At 40.8% G+C, this 24,900-nt stretch overlaps 1 protein-coding gene and 1 pseudogene across 1 annotated transcript; both read right to left on the bottom strand.

Annotated features, from left to right (window-relative positions):
* Positions 1-2,043: 2,043 nt before the first annotated feature.
* On the bottom strand, positions 2,044-12,059 carry LOC130490545 (vomeronasal type-2 receptor 26-like). The gene is made up of 6 exons (XM_056864368.1): positions 11,842-12,059; positions 9,884-10,175; positions 8,971-9,783; positions 7,686-7,913; positions 4,786-4,912; positions 2,044-2,945 (listed from the first exon to the last, which is right to left on the bottom strand). Exons 1-6 carry the CDS (start codon positions 12,057-12,059, stop codon positions 2,044-2,046), a joined length of 2,580 nt encoding a protein of 859 aa, XP_056720346.1.
* Positions 12,060-14,375: 2,316 nt separating this feature from the next.
* LOC130490544 (vomeronasal type-2 receptor 26-like) lies at positions 14,376-23,542 on the bottom strand (annotated as a pseudogene).
* Positions 23,543-24,900: the final 1,358 nt, after the last annotated feature.

Raw genomic sequence — 24,900 nt, 5'->3', positions numbered from 1 at the left:
CGAGCAGCATTGGATAAAAATCATCACGGGATACTTGCAATTTTTTAAAAAAAATCATTATTACACCTGATCATTTTCTTTGCTATGTTCTTGTTTGTTTTCACATGTAGGTGTATTCTCATTCTGACAAATAAATGAGCCAGGAAGGAACAATTCAAATGGCCCTTTCCCTCAGATCCTTTGCATTTTTCTGGAAGATGGTCTTTTTAAAAAAATCACTATGTATTTATTTATTTGTTTCCTTTATACTACACCTTTTGCAGAATGAGGAGAAAATGGCTTACATCATTCTCCTCTCCTATGTTTTATCCTCATGACAACGCTGGGAGGTAGGTTAGGCTGAGAACGTTTGATGGGCCCAAGGTCACCCAGAAAGCTTCCATGGCAGTATGTCTCCCAGATGTAGTTATAGTACACAAATAAGTTCTGGGAAGCTGTTCAGTCTCAGGAAAGAGACATAAAGCTTCTTATATCCTGGGCATTGAAATGAAAATGAGGTATAGCTCCTCCATGTTCAGTGGTAGTGAACCTCAGAATAGAAATTGCTGCAGGGCAGCAACAGGGACAGGCTTTGACCACTATTCCCCTGCTTGTAAGGAATAGCCACTATGGAAAGCAAGATGTGAGATTATGTCATTAGAAAGGATTTATTTTTTTATTTGTTTGTTTACAAATAATCCCTTCTATATTTGCCCCTATTGTCATAAAAAGGCCAACCTTCAGCATTCCCAATTTTGGGCAGCTTAAACATGTACAAGTTAAAAATAGCAATGTGAAGATTCTGTCTCCTGGAGTTCACTTCAATGCAGTGTAAAAATCTTGAAACATCAAATGAGAAACATAGACTCAAAAGCTGGGATGAATAAGAAGGCAGATATTCAACCATCTGGGCAGAGTAAATGGTCCAGATCTTGCCCGCCCTGGTTGATAAAAGATGCCAGAGGGTACTGGCTGAGTGGGTAAGGGAGTGGTAAATACTTCCTTGAGAGCAGAAGTTGTTGCCTGTGTTTAAGGAGGCAATGCTTGGAGTCGTTCTGGAAGCAGCAATTACAAGTGTGGGAAAACTCAATTTCCCATAATTAACAGCAACCTTGCAATCGACCATGAGGGAGGGAGGAAGCAGACTGGCGGCCATTATTGACATCAAGTCTAAAAAGGTAAGTAAATTTAAAATTCTCCTGGATGGTATTTTTGGAGGTAGAGCCCCCAAATTCACAGCGTAGCTTCAAGGGACTCTCCTTGCATGACCCACAACGTTTGGTTAAGATTGGGTCAGGGGGTCTGATTTTATGGGGTTCGGAAGAGGCTGGCCCCCTCCTCCATAGACAACCATTGCAAACTTCACAATGGTTGTCTATGGAGGAGGGGGGCAACCCCTTCCAAACCCCATAACATTGGACCCCTGACCCAATCTTCTCAAAACATTGGGGTTTGTGCAAGGTCAGTCCCTTCAAGCTATGCTGTGAATTTGGGAGCTCTACCTTGAAAAATGACACCCCCCCCCAGGACCAAAAAAATGCTGAATAATTATTTGGCTTTTCCCAGAATTGCATATTTGGCTTCAGCTTTCTCCCTAGGTTTGTGCATTTGGTAAACCTGAACTGGAAATTTACCAAAAATGGTTAATTTCGGGTTTATTTTCAGTTTGGGTTTATTGACATGCACATACCTAGTCCTGAGGACGGAGCTACTTTTAGGCAGCTTCCTGGGAATGCCCCTCCATTCCGCAGCAGGGCTATGCCACCAAAATAGCTGGTGTAACCTCATTAAAGTTAACATTTTGTTTTTAAAAGCATTTATTTCTCTTATTTCTGGCCACTGACTAACTGCTTCCCCCTTCAGGAATGGTTTGCCCATCTCACTTAAAGTTTTAAAGCTTTAATTCCCATTCCAGGTCATTTTGTTGTACAGAAAGTGGCATTTTATTTACCTCCAACGTTATATGGCTCTTTTTATTCAGTGTCTGTGTATGATTGTACTTTTTTTGGTATTTCAAAGAACTATACAGGAAAATAAATTATGTATACAACTTTAACATTCTTTTCAAATTTTCATCCTCATCATGTGTTCTCTGTTGTTCAGCTCAGACCTCAGCACAATGATGTAGCATTTTGGGGAAAAAATACACCCCAGTAAACCAGCACTTGAAGCTAAGATGGAGAAAATCTCCACAGCCACCATGGATTTCCCTTTCGTACTCAAGTAGGCTGGAACAAAGGACACCCAAACACTACAAAAGACCAACATGCTGAAAGTGATAAACTTGCCTTCATTGAAACTGTCGGGTAACTTCCTGGCTAGGAAAGCCACCATAAAACTGACCATGGCCAAAAAACCCATATAGCCCAGGACAGAGTAAAACATGGCTGTTGAGCCCTCATTGCATTCCAGTATGATTTCCCCTGGCAATGAGTGCATATCGGTATCTTGAAAAGGGGGTGAGATGCTTAACCAAAGACTGCAAAGTCCTACTTGAATAACGATGCAAGAAAGAACAATGGAATTGGCTAGTCTTTTCCCCACCCATTTCCTCAACCTAGAACCTGGTTTGGTAGCTATGAAGGCCAGAACCACGGTAATGGTTTTAGCCAATACACTAGAAAGAGCTGCAGAGAAGACAACACCAAACGTAGTTTGCCGGAGTAGGCAGGTCACTCTCCTAGGTTGTCCAATGAAGAGCAAGGAGCAGAGGAAGCAAAGCAGGAGGGAGAGGAGGAGAATGTAGGTGAGACTTCGGTTGTTGGCTTTGACGATGGGGGTGTCCCGGTGCTTCCAAAAGATTCCGAGTACCATAGCTGTGATTAGGGAAAAAGCAATAGCCAACCATGTCAAGATGATTCCTAAAGGTTCTTTGTATGAGAGGAAGCTTATGTCCTTGTGAACACATTGATTTTGGAGTTTGTTGGAATACTGATCTTGTGGACAGTTGATGCAAGCATCCATATCTGAAAAAAGAAAAGAAAATAGTTGAAATATTCCAAGCTTTTATCCCAAGTCGATGGGAAATTAGTTGACTGCTATGTAACAGCTATTATCATTGTTTTATTACAGCGCCCATGAAATGTCATAGTTTCTATAGAAAACATGAGTTTTGAGGAGACACTGAAGCAGTGGAGGAGATTTATGTAGATATTTCAAACTGGAAAAAAAAATCTTCTGTGTTATAGTGGATGCTCTGAATGAGGTTCTGGTTTCTGCTATACTCTCGCAAAGTAGTAGCTGTTAAGTCAACCACACTGAGCTGGATGGCCCAGGCAAGCCTGATCTTGTCAGATGTCAGAAGTTAAGCAGGGTTAGTACTTGGATGGGAGACCACCAAGGAATACCAGGGTCATTATGCAGAGGAAGGCAATGGAGACCACCTCTGTTAATCTCTTGCCTTGAAAACCCTAATGGGTTTCTATAAGTCGGCTGTGACTTGTTGGCACTTTATACAGACACACATCAAGTCAACCAAGACCAGCCTGATTCTGGGCTTGTATTGGTCATGAGATCACAGGGCAGTCTTCAGAAAGCAGCTATTCCCCCCACTTTTCCCTCCCCCTCGTCAGCAACATGGGAGGAAAGGTATTAACGAGGGACAATTTTAAGCTGTGATTACATGACTTTCTGCATCTATGTCAGCTCTGTCAATCAGCCTCTTTTTCTCTGACCGCTGAATGTAATTCTTTTAAAGAGGTTGAGTAGAGTTCTGTATTCCTGGTCTTTCACATGAAGGTGGGGTCGGGAGTTCTCCCTGCATTACAACGGATCCCCAGACAACAGAGTTAAGTTCTGCTGGAAGAAATGGCAACTTGGGATGTATGACATCCCTTCTGACTTCAGTTCCCCTACCCAGACTCCATCATTCCAGCCACCATGCCCACACCTCTAGCATTTCCCAATCAGCAGTGTCAGCAACCTTAGCTACAGAAGTGAATTGATCATACGGTAAAGCACACTGCTCTTACCAAGAATCTATTTAGTCAGCTCAACCGGGTTAAGAAAATGAATGCAGATATGCAAAAAGCAAAAAGAAAACCAAACAAACAAACACCCCCCCCCCAGGCTTTTAAAGAAATAATGGAAGCTGAAAGACTTTTGGAAATTTTAGGTAACCATAAACATTCATAATTGCAACCACTAAAGTCAACAGGCTTAGTAGGGTGTAACTCTTTTTGGATTTGCACTGCAATAATGTAACATCACTAATCAACCCTGATTTTTTTTAAAAGACCTCACATTATAAAATATGTTATATTCTATGTCTGTGTTGAGATTTTCCAAACCAGTTGCTTGTTTTCTCATTGTTTCTTGAGTTCTTTGTGTGTCCCCCCCCTCCAACTTAGTTTTGGAAGTCTTACAGAGCAAGCCTAAGGAGGTCTACACAGAGGCCTAATCAAGTCTATTCTTGGGACCTTAGGATTGCACTGAGAGGAATAGTAAAGAGATGAAGGAAACAGTCAGGAGATGTCTGCAGACCATGCCAATCACAGATCATGGAAACCATCATTGTATTTGATTAATGGAACATCTTGTCTGTAGCAGCATGGTGTAATGGTTAGGCTGTTGGGCTGGGGTCTGGTAGACATGGGTTTGAATCCCCATTCCGCCATGGAAGCTTGTTGGGTGACCTTGGGCCAGTCACACACTCTCAGCCTAACTTACCTTAGAGGGAGGTTGTGAGAGAATGGAGAAGGGGCGATGGTTGTAATGTATTGGGGAGAAAGGTAGGGTATAAATAAGTCTACTCAGATGTAACTCTCATTTTCGTTAACGGGGAAAGTCTCAGGAAGGTGTTCTTACCCATCTGCTCAGAGATCATCCCTTCTGGACATGGATCACAATCATAGCAGCAAAATTTCTGTCCTTCCTTCTTCTTCCTGCTGAAGCCTGGATAGCAGTTCTCATTGCACACTGAAACAGGCCAGCCCTGTCCATAAACCAAAAAGGGAGATGGGCATAGAGAAAATATCTATTGGGGGTGTAAGAATGGCAGGCTGTACACTGAATCAATAGAACAATGATTCCAACATGGAGCACTCCCTCTATGGAACAGGACCATAACATTCTCGTTCCAGATTAGTGTCAGAAAGGGGAGTGATGCTGATCATCTTAAGCCAAATGCTACTAGATAGTTGGATGGCAACTATCTTATTAGGAAAATCAAAGAAAGAAAGAAAGAAAGAAAGAAAGAAAGAAAGAAAGAAAGAAAGAAAGAAAGAAAGAAAGAAAGAAAGAAAGAAAGAAAGAAAGAAAGAAAGAAAGAAAGAAAGAAAGAAAGAATCCTGGCATCAGGAACTGTTCAATGACAACGGGGGTTTGATATGACAGGCACCTGACAACTCTACCTCTAAGGGTATTCTTATGCCCCCTGACCATAATACTTCTGGTGAAACCTGAGAGTCTATTGCTTCGTAGGTTGGGTGTCAATGAAACTTTGGATGTTTTAGCATTAGTTTAATTACCTGGGGTTTCCATCCCCTACAAGGGTACCTGTTACATGATTCATGCGCCACTTTTTACATTTCAGATGTAGTTGGGACAGATTGGCAGAATTACTAAAATGGTTGCACAAGTGTTGCACATAGCTCATAAGGCAAAAGCTGCTCACAGAGCAAGAAGGCAGGTTTTAACTTTTTTAAAAAAATATTAAAGTAGACATTCATTAAATTAATGTGATCAGTACTGATTAAATTGAGAATGATAATAAATATGTTTTGATATGTTTGCGGATAATATATTTTGATGAGACCTCTTATCTTTCACTCTCAGCATTTTCAGAACGTTGCAAATATTTGTATAGTATATGTGTAATTTTTATACCCATCACAGTGTAAATTGAAACTTTATATTATGGTTTAGAGTGGTGACATAGAGAGAGCTACTGAAGATCCAGAGTTTACTGTGTCCTTTGAATCACCGAAAAGGCAGGCAGAAGTCTGAAATACATGAAATTGATGCCCCTGCTCATTCTTTTATAGAGTTCAGCTTCTGCTCTCTCTCTCTCTCTCTCTCTCTCTCTCTCTCTCTCTCTCTCTCTCTCTCTCTCTCTCTCTCTCTCTCTCCTCTCTGTATATGTATACATGTGAGAGAAAGTTCTCAAGATCTCATGATGCCCCTTGTGAAGTCAATGGGAGAGTGATGGAACAAAACAAGATGAAGCTTTAACATGAATAAAAGTGGCCTGATCGAATCAGAGCACAAATTAGCTCCTCTTAAAAAGATGCAAAGAAATCTCATAAGTCACTAATATCACTCTTCTAGTGCCGAGAACGCTCAAAAATATGTTTGATGATGACCGACTTAGGACTCATTCCTGAGATTGGGGGGCAACTGGACTTAGAAGGTGGTGTGACCCCACCATGATAAGAGGCACTTACGCTAGTGGCAGGGACAGTTCTGTTGGTCCCTGAGCACTGTGGAGCTGCCCCCAGCTAGCCTGGTGGTGCAGTCTCTCTGGGATGTTAGCTACCACAGCCTCTCCAAGCCAGGAACAGCATCGCTGCACCAGGTTTTTCCTGGCGCAGCCTTTCTGTTCACAATGGGGAGAAATGCCCCATTTTTTTTCAAATTAAAAAAGCTTTTTGAAGCCTTTCAGAGGCCTGGTAACCTTTTTGAAGGTGTGCAGCGGCGCCCCAGCCATGTCGTTCCTGGCCGTCAAAAGGCTCAGGAATGGGCTGCTCCTGTAACCTCCATGTGGTGGCTGTCTGGGTACACCTACCGGGCCAAAGAACACCCATGTGCTCCTGTTGTTTCATGGACAATCTGACAAACAGGCTGATAATCTCTGAAGGGGGTGCAAAAAGAAACTGCTGAATTACAGTTGGTATTCAAACTAAAGTCAATGCATTTACCTGGGCTGAATAAAGACCTTGCATTCATGGCTCATTACCAATGCTGATTTCTCCACACCCATCTCTCCCTTGGACATCACAGACTCTTCTGCATACCACACCTAATCCCATCACGCCTGCTATTCACATTTACATACTGTTAACATTTACATACGAATGCTTGTCTGAATTCACTCTCCTCTACTTAAAGACAGATGGATTCACATTCTAGCTGTATCTGAAGAAGTGAGTTCTGGCTCACAAAAGCTCATACCCTACCAGAAAATATTTTTGTTAGTCTTTAAGGTGCTACTGGACTCTTGCCCTTTTCTACTACTGCAGACAGACTAACACGGCGACCCACTGTGAATAGAACTATGATGTCAACATGGAGCTCTCCCTCTATGAAACAGGACCCTAACATTCTCTTTCAAATATCATTAGGGGCAGAATTATTAAAATGATTGCGGAAGTGTTTTCACATGGCTCATCAGGCAAAAGCTCATCAGGAAACAGGAAGGCAGGTTTTAATTTCCAAAAAAATATACTAAAGTAGACATTAATTAAGTTAATGTAATCCCTACCGATTAAATGAAATGGACACGATTAAAAGAAATGTATCTTTCATACTCGGCATTTTCAGAACATAGCAAGTATTTGTATAATATATGTGTAAGTTTTATAGCCATCACAGTGTAAATCAAAAATTTATATTATGTTTTAGAGCAGTGTCTTAGAGAGAAATTCAGAAAATCCAGTGTATACCATGTCCTTTGAATCACCAAAAAGGCAGGCAGAAGTCTGAAATGTACGAAATAGATGTCCCTGCTCATTCTTTTACAGAGTTCAGCCTCTGCTTCTATGTCTCACCTGTGTAAAGGTTTTATGCCACACAATGTGATCAACTCGAAGGGTTAACTCTTTCCCTACAGGAGCCCAAGGATCCAATCTTCCCACTCGAACTCTAGCAAAAGAGCCATTGTTGAACGTTACCCAGTTAATCACATCAAATCCAGTTTTCATTTCTCCATTTTCCTGAAAAGACAGAGTGTCTCCAGCACTGTTGTTGAACACAATGCTCCTCAGAAAATGATGGATCTAGTTGACAGGAAAAAAATTAACGAGGTGTTGATTAACCCTATAGTTCTAAGCAGTGACATGTTTAGAAGTCCATTGACTTCAACGAGCTTCAAAGGATGTAACTTTGCTCAGGTTTGCACTGTAACCTTTGCAGTCTCCATGCTTAACGAGTCCTATGTTACTTCTGTTATACTTTTACATATGTTAATTATGTATGGAATGGACCTTCTCTTTTTTCATTGACATTACAGATGTAGGAGCAGATAGGCATCTTGGGGAAAAATTATTATCTTTGGTACAACATGTGCAACAATGAGTGACTATAGTTTCAGGGAGGTACTGTAGGTAGGTGGGTAAAATTTACTGTGTTAGGCCAAAGGCCATAACAATAGAACAAAAACAACTGCCCCGGCAGTAATAAATATAATATTAAAAGAAAACACTGCAAGGTTAAAAAGAGTTTTAAAACTGACAGGACCAGGGAATAAAGTGAGCAATTGCAGTTTCAGAGGAATGCTTTAAAGGATACTGAGGCTGCAATCCTGAAGGGAGGGTGAATCAGCTGAGGGGCTGGCGCGACCCCACACCGATGTAAGTGTCCAATTATCCCGGGATAAGGGGCACTTACGCTCGCACAGGGTGCATTCACACTGGAGCCGGTAAGCTATGCTGCTGCATGGGATTCCGCTGCCATTGCTGCTATGCCAGCAGCAAAATTCTGTAAGTGGAAGCCTACACCAGCATGGGGGGAGCATTCCAAGGGGCAGAGCTGATATTAGCCAGCTTCCTAACCCCTTTTGCTCTGGAACACGCCTTTGAGCAGCAGCATTGCTATGCCACCTTTTTGGTGGAATAGCCTTGATGACTGCTATGGGGGGATTTTCCCTTTTTAATTTTTGTAACTGCTTCCACTTTATATTTGGTGGCCGGCAAGCTTCTGAGGATATGCAGATCTACCCACCCCCTTAAAGGATGGGTTATCAGATGTCAATTTCCATCAACTTGGGGCAAGCTAAATTTATAATAGTGGTGTGCCGTGAATAATTGCCTGCCATGGTTGCACATTCCCTCCTACAAGTCTTCTGTGCTTGGATCTGGAGGTATGCATGCCATGTAAAGCATGTGCCACAGCATGAACAGCATTGTAGACATTATAACTGTGGCCCATCATGATCATTTCAAACAAAATCAATGGAACGCTCTCCAGCTTCTCATCGCCAGTGCAGGTTGTGCTGCTGCTCCCAAGAACATGTGAATTTTTCAGTGAACAGCCGAATGCCTGCTCCCAGAAGTTCTGTATGAAACCATCTCCTTTTGCCCAGGTAGGACTGATGTCCTGAAGGAATTCTTGGAATCCAGGTGGCTGATTGGAGTGAACGGTGAAGGATATGGCCCCATGGAAACTTTCGATATCCCAATTCTTTTCAAAGGAAAAGGATGCAAAATCCCATTGGCATGTAAGAATCCACACTTTATGCACAGGTGGTAATGACACAAAAGGTGCTAGAAACAACAACATTCTCAGAACAAATACAAATGCAGGTTCTGCATACACAAAGTATACATTAGCTTTTGTCCTATTGTGAACAGTGTAAGCATCCCTTTGATTAAAAAGCAAGTCTATTGCCTCTTGCAGATAAGTTAGTTTTGGGAATCTCATTGTGAAGTCAAAACAGATACCATTCTCGGTAAGTAATGGTACCACGGTTTCCAAAAATCTGTCCCCATTGTCATCATCCATAGCCATAAGCCCAATCCATGTCCACCTAAAATGCTGAAGTAAGCGAACAACTCCCCTATATTGAGAGTCTTCATTTGGGACCATCTGATACAGAGAAGGGAATAGCATTTTGCCACCATGCTCTGGGAAAAAAATTCCATATGTGAGCTGAAAGAAATGTGTTGGTAATTTTTTAAAGGATTACAAGAGAATCTGCAATTCTTTGTTAAAGGTGCAAAATTTTCATATTCCTAGGGGAATTTCCTACCTGTGGCATCTTGTAGATGGAAATGATAGTGGCTGTGTTGACTGAAATGTCAGCAGTAAGTCCTCCAATGATGGCAATCATTTTGTTTTTTGTATCACACTTGAAATTGGGTACAAACTTCTGTTGTGTGGAAAGCAAGCTCAGGGTGGCTTTGTAGGTCATCCTTGGAACATAGTAGCTGTTGAGGATGTGGAAACCCAATGTGGTGTTAGGTAAGAGATTGGGATTGACATTGATCTCTTTGACAGCAAATGCCAAGGCTAGGTTATGCTGGTAGTTCTTTGACACTGACCTGCAATGAGAGTCCATGAGTATTGACTCAAACACAATTTGAACGTAAGATCTGCCACACAAAGCCCTCTGATGACCTACTTACAAGCATGGCATGGATGCCCAAGCTCCCTCTTTTTTTTTTTTTTTTTTTGCCTACCAGCACTAGCATTCCAAGCATGGAGTTTGATTTAGCCATTGTGGTGAATCGCAGTTGACAGACTTACCCTCCAAGTCTTTATCTCCTCGTCTTTGAAAGGCAACCAAAAATGCAGCTTAATGACATCCTTGGAATTTCACTGCTACAAGTTAATTAATGTTTGAGTGATTAAATAATTCCTTTTGTCTGTCCTCAATCAGCTGCCCATCAATATCACTGGTTACCATTGTGTGTGAATATTGTGGGACAGAGTAAAAAAGTTGTCTCCATCCACTTTTACCACTATATAGATCCATTAAGCCAACTTTTTAACTCAAGTCGCATCCAGTTCTTCCATTTCTATAGCCCCTGATCCTCATGTCTTTTGCTCATGTTGGTCCCATAGCCTTAGTGATCCTTGTAGAAGCTCATTGTGAGAACTATTCATGTAACTCCAATTTCCTGTCATTTAACTGGTTTATAATGCCTTTCATTCAGGAGCCTTCCATCACAGAAGTTTTCAAAAGCTTTTTGGGAGCCCAGGAAGATAATGTCTACACAGGATCCATGCTCACATTCTCTCTCAAAGAACACCAAACTGCTGGTGACATAAAACTTCTCCTTAGAGAAGCCATGAGGATTCATTCTCAGTATCTGAGGAGAAACTTTCTTTCAAAGATTACCTCTCCTCCCCCTTTTCCACACCTGCTGCCTCTTTTCCTTGGACTTTAATACCAGTACACTAGCATGGAGCCACCTCATGTTTTCTTCAAGTTCATCCAGAAAACAACCGTGTTCCATTAAATATTTGGCATGAACTTTAGTTTCCTTATTCATACACCCCTAAGTCTATGCTTATGGGACTGGAATGCAATGAGATTCCTCCCCTCTTTATCTCTACCACCATAACCTTCTATTTTTGTTATTTCCATTATTTCCAATTTCCCTGAAATTTCTCTTCAACTCACACCTTTTCCATGAACAATATGGCACATACCTTAGTTCTCTTCCCTTACCAAAATTAAGTCTAAGCATATGGAATGGGAATGTAACCTTATTCCATCTTTGTTCATCCCCACCTCAGTATCCTTCTCACATTTTGTTTTTTCTATCATTTCAAAATTTAGACTGTAAACACCTCAGGGATGAAATATCTTATACATTCTAACATGATATGTAAAGTCATAGCACTCTCTATATGGAGATCAAGAAGAAGAGTTGGTTTTTATATGCCGACTTTCTCTACTACTTTAGGGAGAATCAAAATGGCTTACAATCACCTTCCCTCCCCCTCTCCACAACAGACACCTTATGAGGTAGGTGGGGCTGAGAGAGCTGTGACTTGCCCAAGGTCACCCAGCTGGCTTCATGTTCAGGAGTGGGGAAACCAACCTGGTTCACCAGATTAGCCTCCGCTGCTCACATGGAGGAGTGGGGAATCAAACCCCATTCTCCAGAATAGAATCCACCGCTCCAAACCACCGCTTTGAACCACTACACCACACTGGCTCTCAAGAGATAATGAAAGGAGTTTTAAAGAATTCCTTACATGGGTTCATTAAACAACATCTGTGCAGGCTGCAATGTGAAACTGGGAGTGTTGTGGAAGTTGAAGACCTGAGAGACAATCCCACCAATGATAAGGTCACCCGGTTGGTAGAATTCATGAGGAATAGGCAGAGGATCATCATCTGCAGTGCAATTAATAGAATGTTTCTTGCATACATTACGAGGCAGCAGAATGAGAAGCAGCAGCAGTATCAGCATCGTTCTGATCACAAAACGTTTCCTACCACATTCCGATTACCGTTTCTATGTAAATCATTCTGTGTCCAACACTAGTTTTTTTTACAGTCAATAGTCATTTAGCTATTAGTCTTTAAAAAAAAAACCTGGAACTTAAAGCATAAGGAGGAAAAGAAGGGATCATTCAATCTGAATTGTTGTTGACATGTATGGGAGAATAAATGGAAGGGAATATACTTTAATTTAAAAAAATAAAATAAAATGGGAATTATGAAACAGCAGATGAGCAGAAGCCAGCCTTTCCCTACATCCAATGCTTTTTAGAGTTGGGAGATTTTATAGCATCTTTCAGATACAGTAACTTGTTTTGTTCACTGCAACTCTATTCGGGTAGCAGCAAACCAATAATTTTAAATGTGACACTCCCTGTTATTTAGATGGTGGTTGCAGTGGCTGGAGGCTTTGGTGGCATTTTAACACTTGGACCATTCAATTAAACAAGCACATGAAGACACTGTAACAAACGTTGCCTGTTTTGCTTGGTTTTTTAATGTTATACTTGGGAACAATCTTGACAGCTAACTGTGATGAAGTCACACACCACATTTGAGGTCAATGGTGGTTACCAATTCAATGTAAATCACCTTGGATTACCAACATCAAAATTGTGACCCATCCTGTAGCTCTCAAAACAAGACTGACAAATGTTGGCTTTCAAGTCTATTGTATGCAGAAAAGCACAATTTTTATACGGACATAGGGCAACACTTGGTAACAATTATATCAATCTTGATGAAATCCAGTCAGAGTTGATTAAATTGAGACATGTTTATGTTACTGTTCACAGATTCTGCACAGAGCAGATTTTTAAAAAGACATTATTTTTGCACCCCCTTCAGAAATTTTCTAAAAAACCATGAAAAGAGTTCATAGGCTCTTGGAGCTTAACATATGATGAATACCGAGAACATTTTCTTTTGTCAGCTGCTTAGCCTGTTTGTCTGATTGTCCAGTAAACAATAGGAGCATGTGGGTGTTCTTTGACCTGGTAGGTGTTTCCAGACATCCACCACATGGAGGTTACTGTAAGTCGGTTATCATCAAACATATCTCTGAGCATTCTTGGCACTAGAAGAGTGATATTAGTGACCTGTGAGATTTCGCTGCATCTTTTAAAAAGGAGCTAATTTGAGCTCTGATTCGATCAGGCCACTTTTACTCATGTTAAATCTTTATCATGTTTTGTTCCATCACTCTCCCATTGACTTCACTAGGGGCATCATGAGATCTGGAGAACTTTCTCTCATGTGCACAGATATATACAGAGATAGAGAAAGATAGATAGTGAGACAGACAGACAGAGACAGAAAGAGATGCTTTGGTAAATTGGTTCTTGTAGGTTATCTGGGCTGTGTGACCGTGGTCTTGGTATTTTCTTTCCTGACATTTCGCCAGCAGCTGTGGCAGGCATCTTCAGAGGAGTAACACTGAAGGACAGTGTACTCCTCTGAAGATGCCTGCCACAGCTGCTGGCGAAACGTCAGGAAAGAAAATACCAAAACCACGGTCACACAGCCCAGATAACCTACAAGAACCAATGAACTCTGACCGTGAAAGTCTTCGACAATACTTTGGTAAATTGTTTGTAAATAAACAAATCACTTTCCCATGGGTTTCAATAAGGAGATCATTAGAAACAGGCATGTTTCTGGGACCCTGAGCCAATTCTTCCTTGGTCCACACATGCCTGATATGTGTACAGAAAAATATAGCTGCTTTTCTCTTTGGGAAATCATAAAAGTTAACAAACATGTTTGGATTGCTCTTATGATTAGATGGTAGAAGAAGTCAACATCAGGCATATGTGTGTGTGTGTGTTTGTATTAAATGGGGTGTTTCTGTTTCTAAACTTTTATGATTTCCCAGAAATGTAACAGATAATTCTGGGAAGAGCAAAGGTACTGGCTGGTAACAAAGTTTCGTGGGTAGGAGGGGAAAAAATGACATGTCTCTTTCACACCGCTGTACATGTTGGCCAAGAGGAGTTTTACTGTTTATGGATTCTGAGGCAGGGCAGTGCTGCCCATCTAGGAGGGAAAATAGCAGGCTTCCATCTACCATGTGATGATAGTGACACTAAATCTCATTGAAAGTTTAAAAGTTTTAATACCCATTGCAGATCATTTTGCTGTACAGAAATCTGTGGCTTTTTATTGACCCCCCCAAAAAAAACCCTATATTGTTGTCTTTATTAGGAGTCTGTGTATAATAGTTGAATTTTGGTATTTCAAAGAACTACTCAGGAAAATAAATTACTAATACAATTTAAATGCTCTTTCAAATTTTCATCCTTATCATGTGTTCTCTGTTATTCAGCCCAGGCCTCAGCACAATGATGTAGCATTTGGGGGAAAAAATGCACCCCAGTAAGCCAGCACTGGAAGCCAAAATGGAGAATATTTCTACAGCCACCATATATTTCCCCTTTGTACTCATGTAGGTTGGAACAAAGGACACCCAAACACTACAAAAGACCAACATGCTGAAAGTGATGAACTTGGCTTCATTGAAACTGTCAGGTAACTTCCTGGCTAGGAAAGCCACCGTGAAGCTGACAAAGGCCAAAAATCCCATATAGCCCAAGACAGAGTAGAACATTACAGCTGAGCCCTCATTGCATTCCAGTATGATTTTCCCTGGCAGTGAGTGCATATCGGTACCTTGAAATGGAGGAGATGCTCTTAACCAAAGACTGCAAATTCCTACTTGAATAAAGACGCACGAAAGAACAATGGAATTGGCTAGTCTTTTCCCCACCCATTTCCTCATCCTAGAACCTGGTTTGGTAGCTACGAAGGCCAGAACCACGGTAATGGTTTTAGCCAATACACTGGAAAGGGCCACAGAGAAAACAACACCGAACATTGTTTGCCGGAGAAGGCAGGTCACTCTCCTAGGTTGTCCAATGAAGAGCAAGGAGCAGAGGAAGCAAAGCAGGAGGGAGAGGAGGAGAATGTAAGTGAGGCTTCGGTTGTTGGCTTTGACGATGGGGGTGTCCCGGTGCTTCCAGAAGATTCCGAGTACCATAGCTGTGATTAGGGAAAAAGCAATAGCCAACCATGTTAAGATAATCCCTAAAGGTTCTTTGAATGAAAGGAAGCTTATGTCCTTGCGAACGCATTGATTTTGGTGTTTGTTGGAATACTGATCCTGTGGACAGCTGATGCAATCATCCATGTCTGGAAAAAAAGAGTATCAATTATCAAAATATTACAAGCCTTTATCCCAAGTCTATGGAGAGTGAGTTCAAAGTTTTGTAACAGCTATTATCATTGTTTTATTACAGTGGCTGTGAAATGTCACAGATTCTATGGAAAACATGAGTTTCAAGGAGGATTGTAGTGGCAAAGGGGAGGAGTTGTATATAGATATTTCCAAGTAATAAAAGCACCTTCTGTGTTATTGTGGCTGCTTTGAATGAAGTTCCGTATTCAACTGTCCTCCTGCAAAGCCGTGGCTTCCAAGTCAGCCAAGACTAAACCTAATTCAAAGCTTCCAACTGTCATGGGATCAAAGGTTAGCCTTCAGAAAGCAGCTATTCTTCCTTCTTTTCCCTCCCTCTTGTCAACAATATGGGAAGAAGGATATTAATGAGGGATGATTTGAAGATGTGATAACATCACATCCTATGCTATGTCGGCTCTCCCAGTCAGTCTCCAATTCTCTGTCCTTTGGATGTCATGCTTTTAAGGAGGTAGAGTAAAGTTCTGTATTCCTAGCATTTTTATATGAAGTTGGGACCTGGAGTTCTCCCTGAATTACACCTGATCCCCCCAATTATAGAGATGAATTGTGCTGGAGGAAATGGCAACTTGGGATTAGGGTTGCCAGCTCCCTCTTTGCCATTGGTGGGAGGTTTTGGAGTGGAGCCAGAGGAGAGCAGGGTTTGGAGGGGAGGGACTTCTATGCCATAGAGTCCAATTGCCGAAGCGGCCATTTTCTCCAGGTGAACTGATCTCTATCGGCTGGAGATCAGTTGTAATAGCAGGAGATCTCCAGCCACCACCTGGAGGTTGGCAATCCTACTTGGGAGGCCTCTCATCCCCTCTGACTTCCATGCCCATCCACAGAGAATGCAGAAGGAGAGATGGGTATTGGGGAGAAAGGTGGGGTCTAAATAGCAAGTCTACTCGGAAGTAACTCCCATGTTAGTTAATGGGGAAAGTCTCAGGAAGGTGTTCTTACCCATCTGCTCAGAGATCATTCCTTCTGAACATGGATCACAATCATAACAGCAAAATTTCTGTCCTTCTTTCTTTTTCCTGCTGAAGCCTGGATAGCAGTTTTCATTACACACCGAAACAGGCCAGCCCTATCCGTAAACAGAAAAGGGAGATGAGCACAGAGAAAATATACATGGGGAATGTAAGAATAGAAAGATGCCAACACAGGGCTCTCCTTCCATGAAACAGGACCCTAACATTCTCTTGCCAGATTAGGATCATTAAGGAGAGTGATGCTGACCATCTTAAGCTAAATCAGACTAATTGATAGATAGATGACAACTATCTTATTATGAAAATCAAAGACATACAGAAAGAAATGCAGAATGAATGAATCCTGGCATCAAGAACTGTTCAATGAGAAAGGCATTTGCTATGATAGGCACCTGATAACTCCGCCTCCACAGGTATTCTTATGCCCCTGACCATAACACTTCTGGTGAAACCTGAGAGTGTATAGCTCTGTAGGTTGGGTGTAAATGAAACTTTGGATGTTTTATCATTAGTATAATTACCTGGGGTTTCCATCCCCTGCAAGGGTACCTGTAACAGGATTTGTGTGCATTTTTAAAATGTAGTTAGAGGCTGATTGGCAGAATTACTAAAATGGTTGCAGAAGTGTTGCACATGGCTCATAAGGCAAAAGCTGCTCACGAAACAAGAAGGCAGGCTTTAATTTCAAAAATATTACATTAAAGCAGAAATTCATTAAATTATTCTAATCAATACTGATTAAATTAAATGAACATGATAATAAAGAAATTTTGATATGTGTGTGTATAATATATATTGATGAGACATCTTATCTTTCATACTCAGCATTTTCAGAACATTGCAAGCATTGGTATTATATTGTGTATTTTTTATATCTATCATGGTATAAATCGAAACTTTATACTATGTTTTAGAGCGGTGTCTTAGAGAGAAATGCTGAAGATGCAGAGTTTACCGTGTCCTTACCAAGTTCAGCCTCTGCTTCTATGTCTCACCTGTGTAAAGGTTTTATGCCACACAATGCGATCATCTCGAAGGGTTAACTCTTTTCCTGCAGGAGCCCAAGGATCCAACCTTCCTACTTGTGCTCTTGCAAAAGAGCCATTGTCGAACGTTACCCAGTTTATCACATCAAATCCCGTTTTCATTTCTCCATTTTCCTGAAAAGACAGAGTATCTCCAGCACTGTTGTTGAACATGATGCTCCTCAGAAAATGATGCATCTAGAAGACGGGGGGAAAAGAAGGAGTTGTTGATTAGTACCATAAAGTGACACCCTTCAAGGTCCATTGAATTCAATGGGCTTCAAAGGAAGTTACTTTGCTCAGGTTTGAACTGTAACCTTTGCAATCTGCATGCTTTACAAGTCCTATATGACTTCTCTTATATTTTTACGTGTGTTGATTATGTGTAGCATGGACTCCCTCATTTCTCCATTGTTGTTACAGATGTAGGAGCAGGTATGCATCTTGGGAAGAAATTATTATCTTTGGCACAACATGTGCAACAATGAGTGACTACAGTTTTAGGTAGGTATGTAGGTAAAATTTACTCTGTCAGGTCAAAGGCCATAACAGTATAACAAAAACAGGCAGTAATAAATATAATAATTAAAGAAAACTAGGGTTGTGGGGGGGGGGGGAAGGTAAATTTCAGGTTCGAGTTTTTTTGGCCCAATTTTTTCAGTAAACCCAAAATAAGCCAAATACCCATGCCAGTACATTTGGTTATTCTGTTTATTTTTGGATTTCCTGAAAAATTCAGCCCCATTCTAGTCAATGGGGATTTTTCCGAAGCTCCTTGGGAGGCATTTTTGGAGATAGAGTCACCAAAGTTTGGTTAACTTTGGGACAGGGGATCCAATTTTATGGGCCTGAAAAGGGGTTACCCCCATCTCCCAGGCATTTGCAAGCTGAGCTGTCCATCAGGTTCAAAAGTTCAGTATTGCTGAGGACTTGTGGACAGAGGTAATTCCATGCTGGTGCCTCAAAGTTTGGGGTCTGCCTTTGTTTCTGGGTCGCTTTGCATGATGTTCATGCAAATGAGCTTCCAAATGAAGGAAAAGGGCTTAAATGTAAGAGGAATAAGGCACGGAAAACATTCCTTTTGGTGGCAAATGGCATCCTGAGAGCAGTCCTTTATTGTGGTCATCAAAAATATGATTCAAAAAGATAGTCATCATATGGGGAAACAAAGACTCTACTCAGGTTGACCTTCAGTTTGACAGCAGGTTTTCGGGGGGTGGGGGTGGGATCGGAGCCAGCCAAAGTATCAAACACAGGGGCTGTCTGAAGGAGATTTCTCATCCATATGGATGAAGAAATCTCCTTCAGAAGCTTGGTGGTGTCAGCAGCTGTAGAAGCTGGCTCTTTTTATTTGGAGGGTATATCCCTCCGGACGGGGCATGGTAAGCCTCGTCTTTTGATGACTCTTCTGCTTGCAGACTAGTCTTCTGTTGGGTGATATACCTGGTAAGTTGGTTAGACCAAGCTGACTCCGATTACACAATCTCCATCGAACAAAACCAGTCAAAAGAAAAAAAGGAAAAAAAGGAAATGAAAGGAAAGGAAAGAAAAGAAAAGAAAAAGGGGAGAAATCACAGAGCCATTCCTCTGAGCAAAAGCGAATCACCTATTCGGCTTTGGTTTTATCCCTAGGTTTTGAAGTTCGAAAACCCGAATCCTGAAATTTACTGAAACAGCTAATTTTGGGTTTATTTTTGGTTCGGGTTTATTGATATGTATAACCCTAAAAAAACACAGCAAAGTTAAAAAACAGTTTTAAAATTGGCAGGACCAGGGAATAAACTGAACAATTACAGTTTCAGAGGCATGCTTTAAAGGATACTGAGATGTCAATTTCCATTTTCTTGGGACAGTCTAAATTAACAATAGTGGTGTGTCATGAAGGAGTAATTACCTGCCATGATTGCACATTCCCTCCTTCTGCCAGTCTTTTGTGCTTGGATATGGAGATGTGCATGCCATGTAAAGTTTGTGCCACAGCATGAACAGCATTGTAGACATTGTAACTGTGGCCCATCATGCTCATTTCAAACAAAATCATTGGAATACTCTCCAGTTTCTCATTGCCAGTGCAAGTTTTGTTGCTGTCCCCAAGAACATGTGAATTTTTCAGTGAACAAGTGAATGCCTGCTCCCAGAAGTTCTGTATGAACCCGTCTCCTTTTGCCCAGGTAGGACTGATGCCCTGAAGGAATTCTTGGAATCCAGGTGGCTGATTGGAGTGAACAGTGAAGGATAGGGCCCCATGGAAACTTTCGATATCCCAATTCTTTTCAAAGGAAAAGGATGCAAAATCCCATTGGCATGTAAGAATCCACACTTTATGCACAGGTGGCAATGACACAAAAGGTGCTAGAAACAACCATAATCTCAAAGAAAATACAAATGCCGGTACTGCATACACAAAATATACATTAGCTTTTGTCCTGTTGTGAACAGTGAAAGCATCCTTTTGCTCCAAAAGCAAGTCTATTGCCTCCTGCAGATAAGTTATTTTGGGGAATCTTATTGTGAAGGCAAAACAGATGCCATTTTCAGTGAGCAATGGTACCATGGTTTCCAAAAATCTGTCCCCATTGTCATCATCCATAGCTGCAAGCCCAATCCATGTCCACCTAAAATGCTGAAGTAAGCGTACAACTCCCCTGTATTGAGAGTCTTCATTTGGGACCATCTGATACAGAGAAGGGAACAGCATTTTGGTGCCATGCTCTGGGGAAAATATTCCATAAGTGAGCTGAAAGAAATGTGTTGGTAATTTTTTTAAAGGATTACAACAGAATGTGCAATTCTTTGTTTTGAAACAATAATTATTTACTATAACTTGGGACCATCTGATACAGAGAAGGGAACAGCATTTTGGTGCCATGCTCTGGGAAAAATATTCCATAAGTGAGCTGAAAGAAATGTTTTGGTAATTTTTTAAAGGATTACAACAGAATGCGCAATTTTTTGTTAAATATGTAAAACTTTCATATTCCTTGAGGAATGTCCTACCTGTGGCATCTTGTAGATGGAAATGATAGTGGCTATGTTGACTGAAATGTCAGCGGTAAGTCCTCCAATGATTGTTATGAGTTTGTTTATTGTATCACACTTAAAATTGGGTACAAACTTCCATTGTGTGGAAAGCAAGCTCAGGCTGGCTTTGTAGGTCATCCTTGGAACATAGTAGCTGTTGAGGATGTGGAAACCCAGCGTGATGTTAGGTAAAAGATTTGGATTGTCATTGATCTCTTTTACTGCAAATGCCAAGGCCAAGTTCTGCTGGTAGTTCTTTGGCACTGACCTGTAATGCAAGTCCAAGGGTGTTGAATCAAACAAAATTTGAACATATGATCTGCCACACAAAGATCTGTCACGCAATATTGTGGGACAGAGAGAATCTACGGATTCATCAAGCCAAATTTTTTACTCAGTCCCATTCAGTACTCTATTTACTGTAGCCTCTGTTCTACATGTCTTTTGCTCATGTTGGTCCCATAACCTTACTGGTCTTTTTGGGAGCTTATTGTGTGAACTGTTCACAAACTCCAATTTCCTGTCATTTAACTGGTTTATATTGCCTTTCATTCAGGAGCTTTTCATCACAGAATTTTTCAAAAGCTTTTTGGAAGCCCATGAAGATAATGTCTACTAAGGATCCATGCCATACATTCTCTCTCAAAGAACACCAAACCGCTGGTGATCTAGAACTTCTTACGGAAGCCATGAGGGTTCATTCTCAGTATTGCTTGTTCCTCTATGTACTTAGTAATTCTATCTTGAATAACAGTGTCCACTAATGTACTTGGAACAGACTTTAGTCTGTAATTTCAGTGATATCATCTGGAGCCATTCATATACAGTGAGTGCCCTTGTGCCCTGCATCATCACATTAAGTTGTGCATTTAACAGATCTTTGTTTTGCAGCAGTTCTCAGGTGATAATGCTTACCTCCATCTCAGGATAAACTACAATTGCTGTATTTTTATTTTTTTAAAATAAAATACAAAAGCTTTCTGCTTTCTCCAAGGCAGAGGCGGATCTACTGTGAAACTAATGAAGCTTAAGCTTCAGGGGCCCTAATCCTGGAGGGCCCTCCCGAAGCAACTTTTTTTAATGAATGAATTTCTCAACAAAATTGATGGAGTTTTTTTAGTGACAGAATCATAAGCCAATGGGTTGAAGTACTTAATATTGACTTTAGAATATGCTCTAATACCCATTTCATATGGCCAGAAAATGTCCCTGTAATTGGTCAAATTTCAAAATTTTCTCAGGGACTTGCAGTGCTCAAACCCCCAGCTGTATGGGCTCACTGAGCTCACCAGAATCTATTCACAGCCTACATTTTGGCAGCTGGATCCTCAAATCCTTTATTGGTGCATGGCTTAATAGTTCTATAGTTTTATTTCATCACTGTATGGCCCATTTCAAGGACTCCACCTCACCACCCTGTTCTCCACCATTTGGGCTTCAAGGTCCTTGCAAGGGCAGCAAGGCCCTTAGGACTTTGCTGGATGTTGCCCTATTGTTGCTGGTTGCAAAAGGGCCCCCATAACAGTTCGAGCTTCAGGGCCCCAAAAATGTAGGTCTGCCACTGCTCCAAGGGAAAATGATTGTTTCCCTACTTTCTCCTGAAACAATTGCAAAAGCAAATGATACAAAATCATGGTAATCATCTGTTGCACATTCAGTTTCCCCAAAAGCACAATTGTCTTTCCTTTGTATTTATTTATTTATTTATTTGTATTCATGTCTTCCTGCACCTACCTGCATATGTGGAACTTCAATGGGTTAATATTAACGAGGCCTTGTTTTATTATTGGTAAAACTTTATCTGCATTGGTTGTGCGAATGTGGTTAGTGGCAACCTGCATACAGAAAGTTGGTTAGTACATGGAGGCACTGAAGGATGAAGGGAGGTTGCCCAATCCAACATAAGATTGTGGTCTAACAAGGCTCCTTTGGTGCTGGGTAGCATTAGCTGACTCTCAGATGTAATGGGTAATGATGATGAGGCTTGACACCTCCATGCACAAGATTGTGGGCAGGCAATGGAAAAAGAAACATGGAGTCAGTGGGTGGTCCAAGTGTGGGGGTATTATATGCAGGTAGTCTGCAAACATTGGCCATTCTCGGTTAACTCAGTCCAGGTTGTGGATTATTTATGCAGGTATATTCAAATAAACTGGACAGTGTTAAAATTAGGTTTCGAGTGTAATAGATGATCAAGTCCTTAAACAGGAAGCAACATTACAGAGGTGACAACTGTGGATAGAATAAACTATTGCAGCATTTGTGGGAACTTATGGAAAAATTGTCTGAGAATAAACTTTCTTTCAAAGACTTCCTATCCACCCTTTCACACCTACTGCTTCTTTTCCTTGGACCTTAATTCTATTACACTAGCATGGAACCACCTCCAGGTTTCTTCAAGTTTATCCTGAAAACATCCCTGTTCTATGAAAAATCTGGCATGGCCTTTGGTTCCTTTATTCATAAACCACTAACTCTATGTTTTTGGGACTAGAATGTAATGAGATTCCTCCCCTTTTTATCCCTACCACCATATACTTCAGTTTTTGTTGTTTCCGTTATTTCCAGTTTCTTTGAAATTTCTCTTCCACTCACACCTTTTCGGTGAACAATTTTGCACAAAGCTTTGTTCCCTTCCCCTTTTAAAATTAAATCTAAGCTTCTGTAGCAGGAATAAACCTCATTCCACCTCTGTTTATCCCCACCTCAATATCCTTCTCACATTTTGTTTTTTCTATTATTTCAACATTTAGACTATAAGCACCGCAGGGAAGAAATATCTTGTACCTTCTAATGTGACATGTATATTCATAGCACTCTCTATACGAAGAGATAATGAAAGGAGTTTTAAAGAATTCCTTACATGGGTTCATTAAACAACATCTGTGCAGGTTGCAGTGTGAAACTGGGAGGGTTGTGGAAGTTGAAGACTTGAGAGACAATCCCACCAATGATAAGGTCACCTGGTTGGTAGAATTCATGAGGAATAGGCAGAGGATCATCATCTGCAGTGCAATTAATAGAATGTTTCCTGCATACATTATGAGGCACCAGAATGAGAAGCAGCAGCAGTATCAGCATCGTTCTGATGACAAAACGTTTCCTACCACATTACAATTACCGTTTCTATGTAAATCATTCTGTGTCCAGCACTAGGTTCTTTTTTACACTCAATAATCATTTAGCTAATAGTCTTTTTTTTAATTACCTGGAACTTAAAGAATAAGGAGAAAAAAGAAGGGACCATTCAGTGTGAGCAAATTGTTGTTAAAATGTATGGGAGAATAAATTAAAGGTAATACACTTTAATTTAAAAAATTAAGTGGTAACTATGAAACAGCAGATAAGCAGAAGCCAGCCTTTCCCTACATCCAATGCTTTTCAGAGTTGGGAGGTTTTATAGCATCTTTCAGATACAGTAACTTGTTTTGTTCACTGCCACTCTATTTGGTAGCTGCAAACCAATAATTTTGAATATAGCACTCCTTGTTAGTTAGATGGTGATTGCAGTGGCTGGAGGCTTTGGTGGCAAATTAATACTAGGACCATTTAATTAAACAAGCACATGAAGACACTGTAACAAAAGTTGCCTGTTTTGCCTAGTTGAGAGGCAGCTCACTGTGATGAGGTCAAACACCGCACTTGAGGTCAATGGTGGTTACCAATTCAATGTAAATCACCTTGGATTACCGACATCAAAATTGTGACCCATGCTGTAGCACTCAAAACAAGACTGACAAATGTTGGATTTCAAGTCTTTTGCATGCAGAAAAGCATCATTTTTCTATGGATGTAGGTCAACATTAGGTAATGATTATATCAAACTTGATGAAATCCAGTTAGAATTTATTATATTGGGACAATCATGTTTTTGTTGTGTTCAGAGATACTGCACAGAGCAGATTTTAAAAAAGAAATAATTTTTGCACCCCTTTCAGAGATTATCTAAAAAGCATGAAAAGAGTTCATAGGCTATTGGAGCTTAACATGTGATGAATACCGAGAACATTTGCTTTTGTCAGCTGCTCAGCCTGTTTGTCTGATTGTTCAGTAACCAATAGGAGCATGTGGGTGTTCTTTGGTCTGGTAGGTGTACCCAGACAGCCACCACATAGAGGTTACTGTAAGTTAGTAATCATCAAACATATCTCTGAGCATTCTCTGCACTAATATTAGTGACCTGTGAGATTCCTCTGCATCTTTTTAAGAGGAGCTAATTGAGCTCTGATTTGATCAGGGCACTTTTACTCATGTTAAAGCTTCATCTTGGTTTGTTCCATCACTCTCCCATTGACTTCACTAGGGGCATCATGAGATCTGGAGAACTTTCTCTCACATGCACATACACACATATATACCGAGATAGAGAAAGACAGACAGACAGACAGACAGACAGACAGAGAGAAATGCTTTGGTAAATTGTTTGTAAATAAACAAATCACTTTCCCATGGGTTTCAGTAAGGATATCATGAGATCTAGAGGACTTTCTTTTCCCCTCAAACAAACCTGCATCCTTCTGGGACCCTGAGCCAATTCTT

This window comes from Euleptes europaea, chromosome 18, assembly GCF_029931775.1.
Source record: "Euleptes europaea isolate rEulEur1 chromosome 18, rEulEur1.hap1, whole genome shotgun sequence".
Classification (NCBI taxonomy): Eukaryota; Metazoa; Chordata; class Lepidosauria; order Squamata; family Sphaerodactylidae; genus Euleptes; species Euleptes europaea.
Note: the sequence above shows the minus strand (reverse complement) of the source record. Positions and strands in the feature narration are given on the sequence as shown.

Excerpts from the sequence above, each read along its gene's own strand:
- LOC130490545 (XM_056864368.1), bottom strand. The coding sequence starts at position 12,059 with ATGCTGATACTGCTGCTGCTTCTCATTCTGCTGCCTCGTAATGTATGC. Across the intron at positions 9,784-9,883 it reads CCATCTACAAGATGCCACAG|CTCACATATGGAATTTTTTT; the intron begins GTAGGAAATTCC and ends CATTTCTTTCAG. Across the intron at positions 2,946-4,785 it reads GATGATCTCTGAGCAGATGG|ATATGGATGCTTGCATCAAC; the intron begins GTAAGAACACCT and ends TTCTTTTTTCAG.